Source organism: Cyclopterus lumpus, chromosome 5, assembly GCF_009769545.1.
Source record: "Cyclopterus lumpus isolate fCycLum1 chromosome 5, fCycLum1.pri, whole genome shotgun sequence".
Classification (NCBI taxonomy): domain Eukaryota; kingdom Metazoa; phylum Chordata; class Actinopteri; order Perciformes; family Cyclopteridae; genus Cyclopterus; species Cyclopterus lumpus.
This window is the reverse complement of record NC_046970.1, coordinates 26,515,223-26,532,722: the sequence shown is the minus strand read 5'-3', so window position 1 is coordinate 26,532,722 and position 17,500 is coordinate 26,515,223. Positions and strand designations below refer to the sequence as shown.

The window sequence follows — 17,500 nt, the reverse complement described above, 5'->3', positions numbered from 1 at the left end:
ACAATCGGTCAGACAATAGGTCAGACAATAGGTCAGACAATAGATCAGACAATCGGTCAGACAATAGGTCAGACAATCGGTCAGACAATCGATCAGACAATAGATCAGACAATAGATCAGACAATAGGTCAGACAATAGGTCAGACAATAGATCAGACAATATGTCAGACAATAGGTCAGACAATAGGTCAGACAATAGATCAGACAATATGTCAGACAATAGATCAGACAATAGGTCAGACAATAGGTCAGACAATAGATCAGACAATAGATCAGACAATATGTCAGACAATAGATCAGACAATAGGTCAGACAATAGGTCAGACAATAGATCAGACAATAGATCAGACAATAGGTCAGACAATAGATCAGACAATAGGTCAGACAATAGATCAGACAATAGGTCAGACAATCGGTCAGACAATAGATCAGACAATAGATCAGACAATAGGTCAGACAATAGATCAGACAATAGATCAGACAATAGGTCAGACAATCGGTCAGACAATAGATCAGACAATAGGTCAGACAATAGGTCAGACAATAGATCAGACAATCGGTCAGACAATAGATCAGACAATAGGTCAGACAATAGGTCAGACAATAGATCAGACAATCGGTCAGACAATAGATCAGACAATAGGTCAGACAATAGGTCAGACAATAGATCAGACAATAGGTCAGACAATAGGTCAGACAATAGGTCAGACAATTCAGAAGTTGTCAATAAAGGCTTCAACTGTCATCACAAAGAATAATTCTATTGCAGAATGGTTTGCTAGACTTTAAAATGAGTCTCATGAGTCGTGAATGAACAGATGAAGACATGAACATGTTACACTTCACAAGAAGAGCTCAAACCCGGACAATAATAATAATAATATACATAATAATAATAATAATAATAACGTCTTAGACGTCCACTGAAACTTACCGAGGTTCTGCCACATGCCGAACAGCTCGTAGGTCATCATCACCCTCATGTCTCCGTACCTGCAGGCGGACACAAGGAAATACATTCAGGGAGCAGAGGAATGAGGAGGGAGGAAAGGAGGAAAGGAGGAAAGGAGGTGAAGACAGGAACAACTACCGCCTGAGGAGGCGTATGAACTGAGACTGTAGGTGGAAAAGGGCCTGATGGGTAGTGAGGAAGGTTTCCACAGTTTAGTGGTTTAAACCTAACTGAGTAGGTTGTGTGTGTGTGGGTGTGGGTGTGTGTGGTGTGTGTGGTGTGTGTGGTGTGGTGTGTGGTGTGGTGTGTGGTGTGGTGTGTGGTGTGGTGTGGGGTGTGTGGTGTGGTGTGTGGTGTGGTGTGTGGTGTGGTGTGTGGTGTGGTGTGTGTGGTGTGGTGTGGGGTGTGTGGTGTGTGTGATGTGTGTGTGGTGTGGTGTGTGTGTGGGTGTGTGTGGTGTGTGTGGTGTGGTGTGTGGTGTGTGGTGTGGGGTGTGTGGTGTGGTGTGGGGTGTGTGGTGTGTGGTGTGGTGTGGGGTGTGTGGTGTGTGTGATGTGTGTGGTGTGGTGTGTGTGTGTGGTGTGGGGTGTGTGTGTGTGTGATATGTGTGTGTGGGTGTGTGTGGTGTGTGTGGTGTGGTGTGTGGTGTGGTGTGTGTGGTGTGGTGTGGGGTGTGTGGTGTGTGGTGTGGTGTGGTGTGGTGTGTGTGGTGTGGTGTGGGGTGTGTGTGTGTGTGATATGTGTGTGTGGTGTGTGTGTGTGTGTGTGGTGTGGTGTGTGTGGTGTGGTGTGTGGTGTGTGTGTGTGTGATATGTGTGTGTGGTGTGTGTGTGTGTGTGGTGTGTGTGGTGTGGTGTGGGGTGTGTGGTGTGTGTGATGTGTGTGGTGTGTGTGGTGTGGTGTGTGGTGTGTGTGTGTGTGATATGTGTGTGTGATATGTGTGTGTGGTGTGTGTGGTGTGTGTGGTGTGGTGTGTGGTGTGTGTGTGTGTGATATGTGTGTGTGTGGTGTGTGTGGTGTGGTGTGTGGTGTGTGTGTGTGTGATATGTGTGTGTGGTGTGTGTGGTGTGTGTGGTGTGTGTGTGTGGTGTGGGTGTGTGGTGTGGTGTGGTGTGTGTGGTGGTGGTGTGGTGTGGTGTGGTGTGTGGTGTGTGTGGTGTGGTGTGTGTGTGTGTGGGTGTGTGTGTGTGTGGTGTGGTGTGTGTGTGTGTGTGATGTGTGTGGTGTGGTGTGTGTGTGTGTGTGTGGGTGTGGTGTGTGGTGTGGTGTGTGTGGTGTGGTGTGGTGTGTGTGTGTGGTGTGTGTGGTGTGTGTGGTGTGTGTGGTGTGGTGTGGTGTGTGTGTGGTGTGTGGTGTGTGTGGTGTGGTGTGTGTGTGTGTGTGGTGTGTGTGATGTGTGTGGTGTGTGTGTGTGGGTGTGTGTGTGTGGTGTGTGGTGTGGGTGTGTGGTGTGTGTGTGTGGTGTGTGTGTGGTGTGGTGTGGTGTGTGTGTGTGTTGTGTTTGGGTGTGTGTGTTGTGTTGTGGTGTGTGTTGTGTTGTGTGTGTGTGTGTGGTTTGTGTGTGTGTGGTGTGTGTGGTGTGTGTGGTGTGGTGTGGGTGTGGTGTGTGTGTGTGTGGGTGTGGTGTGTGTGTGTGTGTGTGGGTGTGGTGTGTGTGTGTGGTGTGTGTGGTGTGGTGGGGTGTGGTGTGTGTGTGTGGTGGGTGTGGGTGTTGTGTGTGTGTGTGGTGTGGTGTGTTGTGGTGTGTTGGTTGTGTGTGGTGGGGTGTGTGGGGGGGTGGTGTGTGTGGTGTGTGTTTGTGTGTGGTGTGGTGGGTGTGTTGTGTGTGTGGTGTGGTGTGGTGTGTGTGGTGTGTGTGTGTGTGTGGTGTGTGGTGTGTGTGGTGTGGTGTGTGTGGTGTGTGTGGTGTGTGTGGTGTGGTGTGTGTGTGTGTGTGTGTGTGGTGTGTGGTGTGGTGTGTGTGGTGTGGTGTGTGTGTGTGGTGTGTGTGTGTGTGGTGTGCGTTGTGTGGTGTGTGTGGTGTGTGTGTGTGTGTGTGTGTGTGTGTGTGTGTGTGTGTGTGTGTGTGTGTGTGTGTGTGTGTGTGTGTGTGTGTGTGTGTGTGTGTGTGTGTGTGTGTGTGTGTGTGTGTGTGTGTGTGTGTGTGTGTGTGTGTGTGTGTGTTCTTACTTGTCTAAGACCGTCTTCCTCTTGGCAGGACTCAGGCTTTCCAGCTGTAAACTGGGCTGGTTGATGTACAGCACGGCCAGACTGAAGTAGGAGTTCCACACCTGTTCACAAACAAACAAACAAACAAACAAACAAGCAAACAAACAAGCGTATGAAATGTGTTTTCCTGCATAAAGCTTTCATTGATGAGTTAATGTGGAGCACAACATTAGAGCTCCTCTGATCACATCTTCACTGTTCTCAGATCAGCAGGAAGTCGACGTTAGCTCCTCCCTGTTTCTGTGTGACCCAGCAGCGCTCTGACCTCTGACCTCTGACCTCTGAGACTGATCCAAATGTTTTCAGCTGCTATTTGAAATCTCCAGCTCCTTCGTCCACTCAACTTTCCAGTTCCATTCCTCTCTATATTCTGAGGGGGTTTGCTTATGTATCATTCATAGCCTTATTTATACGACAACTTATTACTAAAACATGGAGAAAATAAAAGAATCTTTAGTGGCTGTGGACAGTATTTTCTGATTTATGATACAAAGAGATATCTAAAATGGAAAAACCTTTGACTCTAATATTTAAAAAACTTGCTTCATCCAATGTTCATTTATTATCTGGAAATGTATGAAGAATTGCTCATATTTAATAATAACATAACATTTCCAGAAAACGTTTCATGGCTTAATGCAGATCAACAATGTCAAAGAGATATTCAACATCACAGTCTGAGTGAATTGTGTTAAAGCAACAAAATAGAGCAGCAGCCAATTTCTGTCACCGAGAGAATGTCGTTGACGTCACCTTGAAGTCGAACTCCGCTTCAGTGAAGTTCTTGTGCAGAGCAGGAGACAAGTACTGAGCCGTGGTCAAGATGATGCTGCAGGACAGGAGCACAGCTGGAGTCATGCTGAGCGCTGCTACATGTGGAGCACTGCTACATGTGGAGCACTGCTACATGTGGAGCGCTGCTACATGTGGAGCACTGCTACATGTGGAGCGCTGCTACATGTGGAGCGCTGCTACATGTGGAGCGCTGTTACATGTGGAGCACTGCTACATGTGGAGCGCTGTTACATGTGTATCCACTGCTACATGTGGAGCGCTGTTACATGTGTAGCGCTGCTACATGTGGAGCGCTGTTACATGTGGAGCGCTGTTACATGTGGAGCGCTGTTACATGTGTAGCGCTGCTACATGTGGAGCGCTGTTACATGTGGAGCACTGCTACATGTGGAGCGCTGTTACATGTGTAGCGCTGCTACATGTGGAGCGCTGCTACATGTGTATCCACTGTTACATGTGGGCAACTGCTACATGTGGAGCGCTGCTACATGTGGGCAACTGCTACATGTGTGTCTCTGTTACATGTGGAGCGCTGCTACATGTGTATCCACTGTTACATGTGGGCAACTGCTACATGTGGGCAACTGCTACATGTGTGTCTCTGCTACATGTGTAGCGCTGCTGCATGTGTGTCTGCTACATGTGGAGCGCTGTTACATGTGTGTCTCTGCTACATGTGGAGCGCTGCTACATGTGGGCAACTGCTACATGTGTGTCTCTGTTACATGTGGAGCGCTGCTACATGTGGGCAACTGCTACATGTGTGTCTCTGTTACATGTGGAGCGCTGCTACATGTGTATCCACTGTTACATGTGGGCAACTGCTACATGTGGGCAACTGCTACATGTGTGTCGCTGCTACATGTGGAGCGCTGCTGCATGTGTGTCTCTGCTACATGTGGGCCACTGTTGCCTGGGACATTATTGATGCGTCTTACTTGCTGGTGAGAAGCCTCATGACGTTCCAGTCCCGAGGGAAAATACTGAGCTTCATCAGATTCCTGAACACACACAAAATCTTCAACAAGAACTCCTGAGGAGAGGAAAAGGAGAGGAAGAGGAGAGGAGGAGGAGAGGAGGAGGAGGAGAGGAAGAGGCCGTTTAGTTTAATTTTCATCAAAGCTTTTATTCAAGAGATCTGAGTTGATGTTGACGTGACGTAGTTTCACCTTGATCTCCTCTTTGCTTTGAAAGTTTTCCATCAGGCGCTGGAAGTGGATGTCCGTCATCTGGCGGAGGAGTGACAGGAGGCAGGACACGTACTCTCCCTGCCAATAGGAAACCGAGGGGAAAGGCATGAGAGCCAATAGCAAGGCAGCAGTCATCAGGAAGCGACCAATCAGAGATGATGACAGCAGGATAATAAAAGGCTCTTTCATCCGTCACAACATGCAATCTATTGGTTTCATGTTCAGGGACAAGAATGGTCCAATTGGTTGAGTTCAGGCAACAAAACCAACTGAAAACTACAATGTGGTGTCGAAAAGCTGTTTTAAAGTCCTGTTGGTTGGACTCATCCAGTCGTCGTCTTTATGGATGTTATGAAGTACCTCACTCGCTCCGACTGTTGCTTTGTCACATTTAATCTGTGTCCACCATGAATAAGGCTCATAATTGACTTTCCCTTGGCATTATTTTATGTCCCTGTACACAAAACTATCGTTAAAAACAGTCTTCTATTAAGGTTTATTCTTCTTTTAATGTATAAGTGCTAGAAGACGAATCAAACACATGTAGGTTACAATTAATTGTTAAAATGCAATGGGAGAATCTGATTGGCTGCTTGTGGAGAACCAGTGATGACGACTTCCTGTTGGACGACAGGAAGTCGTTCTACGTATTGAATCTGCATATGAAACCGAGAAAGAAAACCTGACTGAGCACACATTCATAAAACACCTCGATGATATCACAACAGGATGTAAAGACGAGCTTCAACAGGAACGAGGAGGATGAAGGCTGGAGGACAGATGGGGAGGGGAGGGCAGTAATTATCACATTATGAACTATATTCATTTAAATATTAAATTAAGTACAATGGAACTAAATATATATTTTTCACCTGGTCACAGATTTCAAATCTAATGTATTGAAACGTTACGATAATATGAAGGAACATGAAAACATTGCCCGGCCCTGAGGCGGAGGGAGAGGGAGGAGGAGGCAGGAGGCAGGATGCAGGATGCAGGAGGTGAAGTTGTAGTAGTCGTATTGTTAGTTACTAACAGTGATCTCCGCGGTGCACTGCGGACAGCGTTGACCCCTTACCGCCTCCTGCGATTGGCTCTTGCTCATGATGGACAGCAGGCTCTGCAGGAGGACGTCCAGCAGGGACTCCACCATCATCTCCACCTCCTCCTGCACCGACGTGTCCTGGGGGCGGAGTTAGAGGAAGAGGAGGGGGAGGAGCTTCAGTGAAACATGTGTTCACACATCAGAGATGTCGGGAGGAAACATTTAAATGTCAACAGTTGTTCTTTCTAAACGTTTTCATCACGTTCTGGACCGAGTGTGAAGATGATGTGTGTATGTGTGTGTGTGTGTGTGTGTGTTACCAGTGAGCTGCTCTTGATAATAGAGAATATGGAGCTGAGGATTCCCGAGCAGATGAGCAGCTCTTTCTGCTGCCTCAGATGGAGATGAATGTGATGCAGGACCACAGGAAGCAGGATCCTTCGAGACTCTGAGGGAACACACACATTTATTGATGATAGCTGTGCCTCAACATGGGCTCTGTGGTTCAACAACAGTGAACCTAAGAAAGAGGAAAGAAAACTAACACGACTGAGATTTAATATCTGTGTTTGAATGATTTAACGGTATTTCACATGCAGAGCTGTAGAAGGGACATCGTTTGATGAATATTTGATTTGAGGTCGCGTTTGTGGTCTACTCTCTACTCTCTACTCTCTACTCTCTACTCTCTACTCTCTACTCTCTACTCTCTACTCTCTACTCTCTACTCTCTACTCTCTACTCTCTACTCCCTACTCCCTACTCTCTACTCTCTACTCTCTACTCTCTACTCTCTACTCTCTACTCTCTACTCTCTACTCTCTACTCTCTACTCTCTACTCTCTACTCTCTACTCTCTACTCTCTACTCTCTACTCTCTACTCCCTACTCCCTACTCCCTACTCCCTACTCCCTACTCCCTACTCCCTACTCCCTACTCCCTACTCCCTACTCCCTACTCCCTACTCCCTACTCCGGTTTCTTGGACGTGAATGTTCAGGTGCTACTGAAAGATTCCCCGTCATTGGTTTACCGGCCTCCTCGCCTGATGAACGACTCAGAGGACGTTCTAACTGGAGCCTTCACCTGGGAAGGAGAAGAGCCTGCTGTCCACGGTCCGGGCGATGGACTGCAGCTTGACCACGTCCATGGACTGCCCGATGTGCACCGTGGACGGCATGCTGCCCAGAGTGCCGCGCACGAACTCGGCCACTTCCTGCACCGTGAACATCTGCAGCAGCTCGTCGAAGATCGCCGGGAACGAGTTCAGCAGAGCGGCCTGAGGAAGACGAGGGAGAGAGGAAGAGGACGAGGTGTTACAGAGGGCAGGAGAGGATGTTTGAGAGAGAGAGAGAGAGAGAGAGAGAGAGAGAGAGAGAGAGAGAGAGAAGCGGTAGCGAGGTAAATAATGTGACTTCAGTCTGCAATAAAACAGAGTGAGTTAAAGCGACGGTGAAATGCTGAATTACAAAATGCCCAAAGAGTGAACTCTTCCTCACACATTACAGGTCTGATAACTCATGTTGATTTATTAAGAGCTCTATTATATGAGACTGCGTTTTGGAATCCAGACGTTCACCGTTGAAAAGACACAGGAGAGCGAATAAAGTGAATTCATCCATTCACAGACAAGAAATCACAGCAAGATTAACAACGAATATTAATTATAGAAAGAAAATGTTTTGAAGAAAAAGCAGTGACTCGTCAGAGTGATCTATGAGTAGTGACTCGTCAGAGTGATCTATGAGTAGTGACTCGTCAGAGTGACTCGTCAGAGTGATCTATGAGTAGTGACTCGTCAGAGTGATCTATGAGTAGTGACTCGTCAGAGTGATCTATGAGTAGTGACTCATCAGAGTGACTTGTCAGAGTGATCTATGAGCAGTGACTCGTCAGAGTGATCTATGAGTAGTGACTCATCAGAGTGATCTATGAGTAGTGACTCATCAGAGTGACTTGTCAGAGTGATCTATCAGCAGTGACTCGTCAGAGTGATCTATGAGTAGTGACTCGTCAGAGTGATCTATGAGTAGTGACTCGTCAGAGTGATCTATGAGTAGTGACTCATCAGAGTGACTCATCAGAGTGATCTATGAGTAGTGACTCATCAGAGTGATCTATGAGTAGTGACTCATCAGAGTGACTTGTCAGAGTGATCTATGAGCAGTGACTCGTCAGAGTGATCTATGAGCAGTGACTCGTCAGAGTGATCTATGAGTAGTGACTCGTCAGAGTGATCTATGAGTAGTGACTCGTCAGAGTGATCTATGAGTAGTGACTCATCAGAGTGACTCATCAGAGTGATCTATGAGCAGTGACTCGTCAGAGTGATCTATGAGTAGTGACTCATCAGAGTGACTTGTCAGAGTGATCTATGAGCAGTGACTCGTCAGAGTGATCTATGAGCAGTGACTCGTCAGAGTGATCTATGAGTAGTGACTCATCAGAGTGACTTGTCAGAGTGATCTATGAGCAGTGACTCGTCAGAGTGATCTATGAGTAGTGACTCGTCAGAGTGATCTATGAGTAGTGACTCGTCAGAGTGATCTATGAGCAGTGACTCGTCAGAGTGATCTATGAGTAGTGACTCATCAGAGTGATCTATGAGTAGTGACTTGTCAGAGTGATCTATGAGTAGTGACTCATCAGAGTGACTCGTCAGAGTGATCTATGAGTAGTGACTCATCAGAGTGACTTGTCAGAGTGATCTATGAGTAGTGACTCGTCAGAGTGATCTATGAGTAGTGACTCATCAGAGTGACTTGTCAGAGTGATCTATGAGCAGTGACTCGTCAGAGTGATCTATGAGTAGTGACTCATCAGAGTGACTTGTCAGAGTGATCTATCAGCAGTGACTCGTCAGAGTGATCTATGAGCAGTGACTCGTCAGAGTGATCTATGAGTAGTGACTCGTCAGAGTGATCTATGAGTAGTGACTCGTCAGAGTGATCTATGAGTAGTGACTCATCAGAGTGACTTGTCAGAGTGATCTATCAGCAGTGACTCGTCAGAGTGATCTATGAGCAGTGACTCGTCAGAGTGATCTATGAGTAGTGACTCGTCAGAGTGATCTATGAGTAGTGACTCGTCAGAGTGATCTATGAGCAGTGACTCGTCAGAGTGATCTATGAGTAGTGACTCATCAGAGTGATCTATGAGTAGTGACTTGTCAGAGTGATCTATGAGTAGTGACTCATCAGAGTGACTCGTCAGAGTGATCTATGAGTAGTGACTCATCAGAGTGACTTGTCAGAGTGATCTATGAGTAGTGACTCGTCAGAGTGATCTATGAGTAGTGACTCATCAGAGTGACTTGTCAGAGTGATCTATGAGCAGTGACTCGTCAGAGTGATCTATGAGTAGTGACTCGTCAGAGTGATCTATGAGTAGTGACTCATCAGAGTGACTTGTCAGAGTGATCTATGAGCAGTGACTCGTCAGAGTGATCTATGAGTAGTGACTCATCAGAGTGACTCATCAGAGTGACTCGTCAGAGTGATCTATGAGTAGTGACTCATCAGAGTGACTTGTCAGAGTGATCTATGAGTAGTGACTCATCAGAGTGATCTATGAGTAGTGACTCATCAGAGTGACTTGTCAGAGTGATCTATGAGTAGTGACTCGTCAGAGTGATCTATGAGTAGTGACTCATCAGAGTGACTTGTCAGAGTGATCTATGAGCAGTGACTCGTCAGAGTGATCTATGAGTAGTGACTCGTCAGAGTGATCTATGAGTAGTGACTCATCAGAGTGACTCGTCAGAGTGATCTATGAGTAGTGACTCGTCAGAGTGATCTATGAGTAGTGACTCAGAGTGATCTATGAGTAGTGACTCATCAGAGTGATCTATGAGTAGTGACTCGTCAGAGTGATCTATGAGTAGTGACTCATCAGAGTGACTTGTCAGAGTGATCTATGAGCAGTGACTCGTCAGAGTGATCTATGAGTAGTGACTCATCAGAGTGACTTGCCAGAGTGATCTATGAGTAGTGACTTGTCAGAGTGACTGACTGGAACAAGGTGGATGGTTCAGAAACAGTGATACCAGTTAGAGGACATTGAGAGGTCAGACCGAGCAGTGAGTGCAGCCGGTGTCGGGGCGGGTTAGGGGGTCTTGGGGGATTGGGGGTGCAGGACCACAGTGGGGTGGGGGGGGGGGGGGGGTGACACCAGGCTCTCAAACAGCTGCACCAGGACTCGGGGCTTCACACAGGGGACGGGGTGCCGTCTACTTACTGACAGTGGAGGTGGCCGCAGAGCGCTGGAGCTCCAGGCCTGAGTGCAGTTGGCCTGCCCGCCGCCAGGGGGCGGGGCTTGGCCCGGGTCTAGCGCTAAGGAGGCGTTAGGCCCCACGCCGGGGCCCTGACTGAGGCCCGGACTAGGCTGGGAGCCCTGTGATGTGTGGAGGGAAGAGGCCCGGGAGGAATAACAGGGACCCGAAGGGTGGAGCAAAGAATTGTGGGAGATCGAAAGAGAGAAGGTCAGGGAAGGAATCGAGGAAAGGTCCGAGGTACAAAAGAGGAGCATGAAGGAGATAAGAGTCAGGTTAAAGCAGCTAGAAGGAGAGCAAACATCTAAACTACAAGCAGGTTAACTCTTTGGATTAGTCTAAACTATAAAGACTCAACAGCTGGGAAAAGATTACTTCTTCTTTCTTAAAAGAAACAGAAAAGTAAACCCTCTCCTCACCTTTGTGAAGATGAGCCTCTCCTCACCTTTGTGAAGATGAGCCTCTCCTCACCTTTGTGAAGATGAGCCTCTCCTCACCTGTGAAGATGAGCCTCTCCTCACCTGTGAAGACGAGCCTCTCCTCACCTGTGTGAAGATGAGGCTCTCCTCACCTTTGTGAAGATGAGCCTCTCCTCACCTTTGTGAAGATGAGCCTCTCCTCACCTGTGTGAAGATGAGCCTCTCCTCACCTGTGTGAAGATGAGCCTCTCCTCACCTGTGAAGATGAGCCTCTCCTCACCTGTGAAGATGAGCCTCTCCTCACCTGTGAAGATGAGCCTCTCCTCACCTGTGAAGATGAGCCTCTCCTCACCTGTGAAGACGAGCCTCTCCTCACCTGTGAAGACGAGCCTCTCCTCACCTGTGAAGACGAGCCTCTCCTCACCTGTGTGAAGATGAGCGTCTCTGAGTTGCGGCTGTCCAGGCTCAGCACGAAGCGGATCGACTGGAACAGTTCTTGGACGCTGGTGCGGAACTGATCCTCCTCCAGACCGCAAGTGGCCCGAGAGTAAAGGATCCGGGACTGGATGATGAACTTGAACAGGTACTCCAAGGCCTGAGGACACGATATAAACCTGTTATTCACCAATAAACTGTATTTATTGTACAATATAAATATATTTTAATAGTAATTGTAATCCAATCCTGTGGTTTTAACACAACTGTCAATTAAAGTTACTCAGCTGAACACGGCAATGACTTTCAGAGACATTTGATATTGGTACAGTCCTTCAAAATAAAAGCTGAGCAGAGGAGGAATCAATCTTTGTGATTGACAGCCGCTGAAGCTATTAAAATATGAATTACGGCCTCGCGCTTGTCTGTCCAGACTCGTGTTGGAAACACATTGTGTTGAAGATATTAAGCGTTTTCGTTGTTGTTGTTGTCGTGATCAGAGAATGGATCCATAAAAGCCGTAGAACGTGTCAAAAAACATCCTCAATAATTCACAGCGCCCACTCACACGACAGCGTTTGAGACAGATGTTTGATCTGATGTTTGATCTGATGAATATTTCAAACGTCCTCCACATCTGCTGCAGGAGGACGTGCAGGGGGAGGAGCTACACAGGATAAGGAGCTGATATTTAAGCTCAGAATCGTGAAAGATTTGTATTCCCCTGTTAAGCGTAGACGGTAGAACGGGTCGTCTCTCAGTCAGAAGATCGGCGGTTCGATCCCCGTAATGGGTGTGGCCATGGGAGCGTCCTGCTGGGCAGGTGGCCCCGTGCACGGTGCACGTGGTCAACCAGCAGCAGCTGTTTTACGAGGTCTCCTACCCGCATGGCCTCCTGGATGTGGTCCTGCCGGACCGCCTCGGCGGAGCGGTCCATGTACCACTTCAGACAGCGGATCAGCTCCCTGAAACAAGCAGGGGCATCTCTGAGCTGCAGTATGTCACGACCTTCAAAATAAATTATTATAATAATAATAAAACAACCTTCAAAACCTTCAAAATAAAATAAAATCAATAGAACAGCCGTGGTGTTGTGGCCAGCTCGGTTCTGGTATTTAGACTTAAAAGAGAACCGTATGGAACCAACACACACTCTTTGGGTTCCTCATTGAACTGCTCATTCATTCACTTAATAAACCTGAAAGAAACATTCCTCCCTGTATTATTTATAGTTTCCTGCTGATGTTATACAATGAAGTAGTTATTTGAGTGGATGTAATGTACATCGGGGTCTTATGACTCCTAAAACACACACACACACACACACACACACACATTGGGGGAAACACTCACTTGTAAGCCAGCGCGCCCGCAAAGTGCTTCTGGATGTACGTGTCCATCACCGGCCTGAAGTGGTAATATTTACTGTCCCTGAGGAGGTTTATAATAAACACCTGAGAGAGAGAGAGATTAAATGTATCAGATAATACATGAATGGTTCATACTGAGCATTACATGAATATAACAGCTTAACACGAGTTGACCATCAGTCAGTCAGTCAGTCAGTCTGTGTCTGTCTGTGTCTGTCTGTGTCTGTCTGTGTCTGTCTGTGTCTGTCTGTGTCTGTAAGTGTCTGTCTGTCTGTCTGTGTCTGTCTGTGTCTGTCTGTCTGTCTGTCTGTGTCTGTGTCTGTGTCTGTCTGTGTCTGTCTGTGTCTGTCTGTGTCTGTCTGGAGACTCACCAGACTCTGGAACACCAGAGGTCCATATTTGTCTGTGTTGTCATCCAGGATGGCGAATAATGTGTCCAGAATGTCTTGGAGAAACTGACACACACACACACAAAGTGAGTTATTACATCAGGTTTGACAGGTTAAAGGAATGAACCGGTCCGTTACCTGAACAGGTGCGACCGCTCTGAGCTCTGGAACATCACCATGTTCTACCTCACTAGTCACTACCCTCACGTCAATGTTCTGCAGGAACCCACGGCCTCAACGGACAAGCATGGCGCTGTAATTCAGTCTGCCTAGCAACAGTCTCACACCTCAAGGTGTGTGATGTGAACCACCTGACAGGCGACTCAGGAAATCACCTGCTCACCAAGGCCGGTACGGTTTGTGACCACCTGGTGGCCCTCGTCACACTGACACCCGAGGAGGGGGCGGAGCTAACGGCAGAATTGTCGAGACAAACGTAGAAAGTAAAGTTCATTCAGCGTGACGGTCGATCCAGAGAGAGCTCACCTTGACTATCTCCTCTCCGCTGACGTGTCGCAGCCGGCCCAGGATGTCCATGACCCGGTCCGGGTGGGCCTTCCACTTCAGCAGAGCCAGGAGGTCCACTGGAAGACAGCAGCAATGTCAGCAACCAGGAGAACACGACGGAGAACCACGAGGTTCAGCTCAGAACAACATCAAACTGTGTAACTCCTCCCCCTTCTGCAGGAGGGTCAGCTGAAACACTCACAGCAAGAATGACCACAACAATATTACATGTATGTCCCCAACATATGGAAGCATCCATCTACATCATCATGATAACTGGCTCGTACCATTCTGGGTGAGCTTGGTGGAGGAGAGCTGAGTGCAGATCCAGAAGTTCTCCTTGGCGCTGCGCTGGAAGATGAGGCTGGAGGGGATGCTGGGGCAGCTGTTGAAGTCCTCTTTGCAGCAGGGCAGGCCCAGGTACAGGGCGTGGTTACTGAAGGTGGTGTTCTCATCGCACTGAGGACGGAGACACACAGACAACGTTTCTATCGCAGACTTTAAAACAATCACTCTTTCTTTGTGGCCTCACGGCCCCAAACCTACATACCCCTTTAAAGGTCTGGGACGAAGGGAGAGTAAACCCCTTTAGAGGTCTGGGACGAAGGGAGAGTAAACCCCTTTAGAGGTCTGGGACAAAGGGATGGTAAACCCCTTTAGGGGTCTGGGACGAAGGGAGAGTAAACCCCTTTAAAGGTCTAGGACGAAGGGAGAGTAAACCCCTTTAGAGGTCTGGGACAAAGGGATGGTAAACCCCTTTAGGGGTCTGGGACGAAGGGATGGTAAACCCCTTTAAAGGTGTAGGATGAAGGGAGAGTAAACCCCTTTAGAGGTCTGGGATGAAGGGACCGTAAACCCCTTTAGAGGTCTGGGACGAAGGGATGGTAAACCCCTTTAGGGGTCTGGGATGAAGGGATGTAAACCCCTTTAGGGGTCTGGGACGAAGGGATGGTAAACCCCTTTAAAGGTGTAGGATGAAGGGAGAGTAAACCCCTTTAGAGGTCTGGGATGAAGGGACCGTAAACCCCTTTAGAGGTCTGGGACGAAGGGATGGTAAACCCCTTTAGGGGTCTGGGATGAAGGGATGTAAACCCCTTTAGGGGTCTGGGACGAAGGGATGGTAAACCCCTTTAAAGGTCTAGGATGAAGGGAGAGTAAACCCCTTTAAAGTTCTGGGACGAAGGGATGGTAAACCCCTTTAAAGGTCTGGGATGAAGGGATGGTAAACCCCTTTAGAGGTCTGGGATGAAGGGACCGTAAACCCCTTTAGAGGTCTGGGACGAAGGGATGGTAAACCCCTTTAGGGGTCTGGGATGAAGGGATGGTAAACCCCTTTAAAGGTCTGGGACGAAGGGATGATAAACCCCTTTAGGGGTCTGGGATGAAGGGGTGGTAAACCCCTTTAAAAGGTCTAGGACGAAGGGAGAGTAAACCCCTTTAAAGGTCTGGGACGAAAGGATGGTAAACTCCTTTAAAGGTCTGGGATGAAGGGATGGTAAACCCCTTTAAAGGTCTAGGACGAAGGGGGAGTAAACCCCTTTAAAAGGTCTAGGACGAAGGGAGAGTAAACCCCTTTAGGAGTCTGGGACGAAGGGATGGTAAACCCCTTTAAAGGTCTAGGACGAATTGATGGTAAACCCCTATAGAGGTCTGGGACGAAGGGAAGGTAAACCTCTTTAAAAGGCAACACGTAGCAGCAACACAACTATGACCTCTGACCTTGTAAACGTAGAGTTCGTGGCTCTCGTCAGAAAGAGTGGTTCCATCCTCCCTCATCAGAGGAGTGAAGGAGAAGCCAAACAGCTTCTTCTCTCCTTTGTCCTTCGCTGTGGATTCCAACCGAGACCGAACAGGGACAGAGAGACAGACAGTTAGAGGGAAAAGACAGACAGTTAGATAGGAAAGACAGAGAAATAGAAGGAGTTTAGTGGAGGCAAATCTTCACCTGGCTTTGCTTTGAGTCCTTGACTTAAGGCAGATATGACTCATCCGTTAAATATAAGATATATGAGACAATGCAACACATTGTGAAGGAGCCAGGTGTGGCCTTTTCAGCCAGTTATAAATAAAATGAATAATGAATAAAACCTCCTCCTCACCGACGGTTCCCTTCCTCCCTGAGGTAAAACCTCCTTCCTCCCTGAGGTAAAACCTCCTCCTCACCGACGGTTCCCTTCCTCCCTGAGGTAAAACCTCCTCCTCACCGACGGTTCCCTTCCTCCCTGAGATAAAACCTCCTTCCTCCCTGAGATAAAACCTCCTTCCTCCCTGAGGTAAAACATCCTCCTCACCGACAGTTCCCTTCCTCCCTGAGGTAAAACCTCATTCCTCCCTGAGATGAAACCTCCTTCCTCCCTGAGGTAAAACCTCCTCCTCACTGACGGTTCCCTTCCTCCCTGAGATAAAACCTCCTCCTCACTGACGGTTCCCTTCCTCCCTGAGGTAAAACCTCCTTCCTCCCTGAGATGAAACCTCCTTCCTCCCTGAGATGAAACCTCCTCCTCACTGACGGTTCCCTTCCTCCCTGAGGTAAAACCTCCTTCCTCCCTGAGATGAAACCTCCTTCCTCCCTGAGGTAAAACCTCCTCCTCACTGACGGTTCCCTTCCTCCCTGAGGTAAAACCTCTCTGCCATGAGACTCACTGGAGCAGTGTCTGAACTCGAAGCGGAGGTGGGACCCTCGGAAGCGGTCGATGGGAATCGGCAGTTTGATGACTTCGCTCCATCGAGGGCTGTTGTTGTGGTAGAGCACGAAGGAGCGGTGTTCCGGCAGGTGGGGCTCACCTGAACCCAGACTGATGCAGTCCTGCAGAGGGGAGGCGGACACACGGTCCTCTGATGAACATTAAAACGTCACTAAAACATGAAAACATTAAAACACAAGTCTTTCTTTTAGAAGTGAGTCCTAAAACCCCAAAGGAATCATCATCATCCTAAATCCAATGGAAGCATGTCATTGGCTCTTTGTGGGGGGGGAGGAGGGGGCACTGATGAGAACTTCCTGAGGGAGGGCCGGTTGGTGACGGAGTTGGGCCAGTATTGGACCAGCCCAACCCCTTCGTCCAGATCCCCCATGGCCAGCCCACCCCTGAGCCCAGATCCCCCATGGCCAGCCCACCCCTGAGCCCAGATCCCCCATGGCCAGCCCACCCCTGAGCCCAGATCCCCCATGGCCAGCCCAGCCCTGAGCCCAGATCCCCCATGGCCAGCCCAAGCCTGAGCCCAGATCCCCCATGGCCAGCCCACCCCTGAGCCCAGATCCCCCATGGCCAGCCCACCCCTGAGCCCAGATCCCCCATGGCCAGCCCACCCCTGAGCCCAGATCCCCCATGGCCAGCCCAGCCCTGAGCCCAGATCCCCCACCTTGAGGATCTCTCCGTCGGCGTACAGGACGTAAACGGTGACTTCGATGTTCTTCTGAACGCTCTTCCCTCCTCTCTCGAAGTCCCCTCGCTCCAGAGTCAGGTACAGGTCGTTACGGACGTCACCTGAGAGGGAACAGACAGACAGGCAGACAGACAGCTCACCACACCTGAATTATATGTTGTTATTGTTGTTTACATTCACTGGTTATGGTTCAGTCTCATTGATCCAGAGGGAACATGGGTACATAAAGAGCTCTGCTGCAGGTTTATGGATCAGTACCTGGCATGATGACGTCGGGGAAGCCCAGCTTACGCGTCATAGCCGCCCCTCTGCTGAAGATGAGAGGGTTCTCTCTGCGGAGCTGCTGGAGGTCACCTCTCAAGAGCTGGAGGGAGATGATGAGGCCTGGGGGGGGGGGGGGGGGGGGCATTAACATGTCACACACACTAAGGATGCACAGATTACACAACAGCTCAACGGTCAAATCACACACACACGCACACACACACCTACACACACCTACACACACACACCTACCGTAGTTGGTGCTGGGA

The 17,500-nt window shown here is 48.7% G+C and overlaps 1 protein-coding gene across 1 annotated transcript in view; it reads right to left on the bottom strand.

Moving 5' to 3' along the window:
• The window catches only part of dock3 (dedicator of cytokinesis 3), a 94,279-nt gene that overhangs the window by 23,093 nt on the left and 53,686 nt on the right, over positions 1–17,500 (bottom strand). The window contains 19 exon segments of the mRNA XM_034533292.1: positions 935–993; positions 3,122–3,222; positions 3,914–3,989; positions 4,894–4,988; positions 5,125–5,223; positions 6,182–6,328; positions 6,511–6,638; positions 7,277–7,469; positions 11,304–11,474; positions 12,198–12,279; positions 12,668–12,768; positions 13,056–13,139; positions 13,560–13,657; positions 13,868–14,039; positions 15,300–15,406; positions 16,224–16,386; positions 16,944–17,068; positions 17,226–17,351; positions 17,484–17,500. The exon segment at positions 17,484–17,500 is cut by the window's right edge and continues 72 nt beyond it. Coding sequence (XP_034389183.1) covers positions 935–993; positions 3,122–3,222; positions 3,914–3,989; positions 4,894–4,988; positions 5,125–5,223; positions 6,182–6,328; positions 6,511–6,638; positions 7,277–7,469; positions 11,304–11,474; positions 12,198–12,279; positions 12,668–12,768; positions 13,056–13,139; positions 13,560–13,657; positions 13,868–14,039; positions 15,300–15,406; positions 16,224–16,386; positions 16,944–17,068; positions 17,226–17,351; positions 17,484–17,500 — 2,144 coding nt within the window.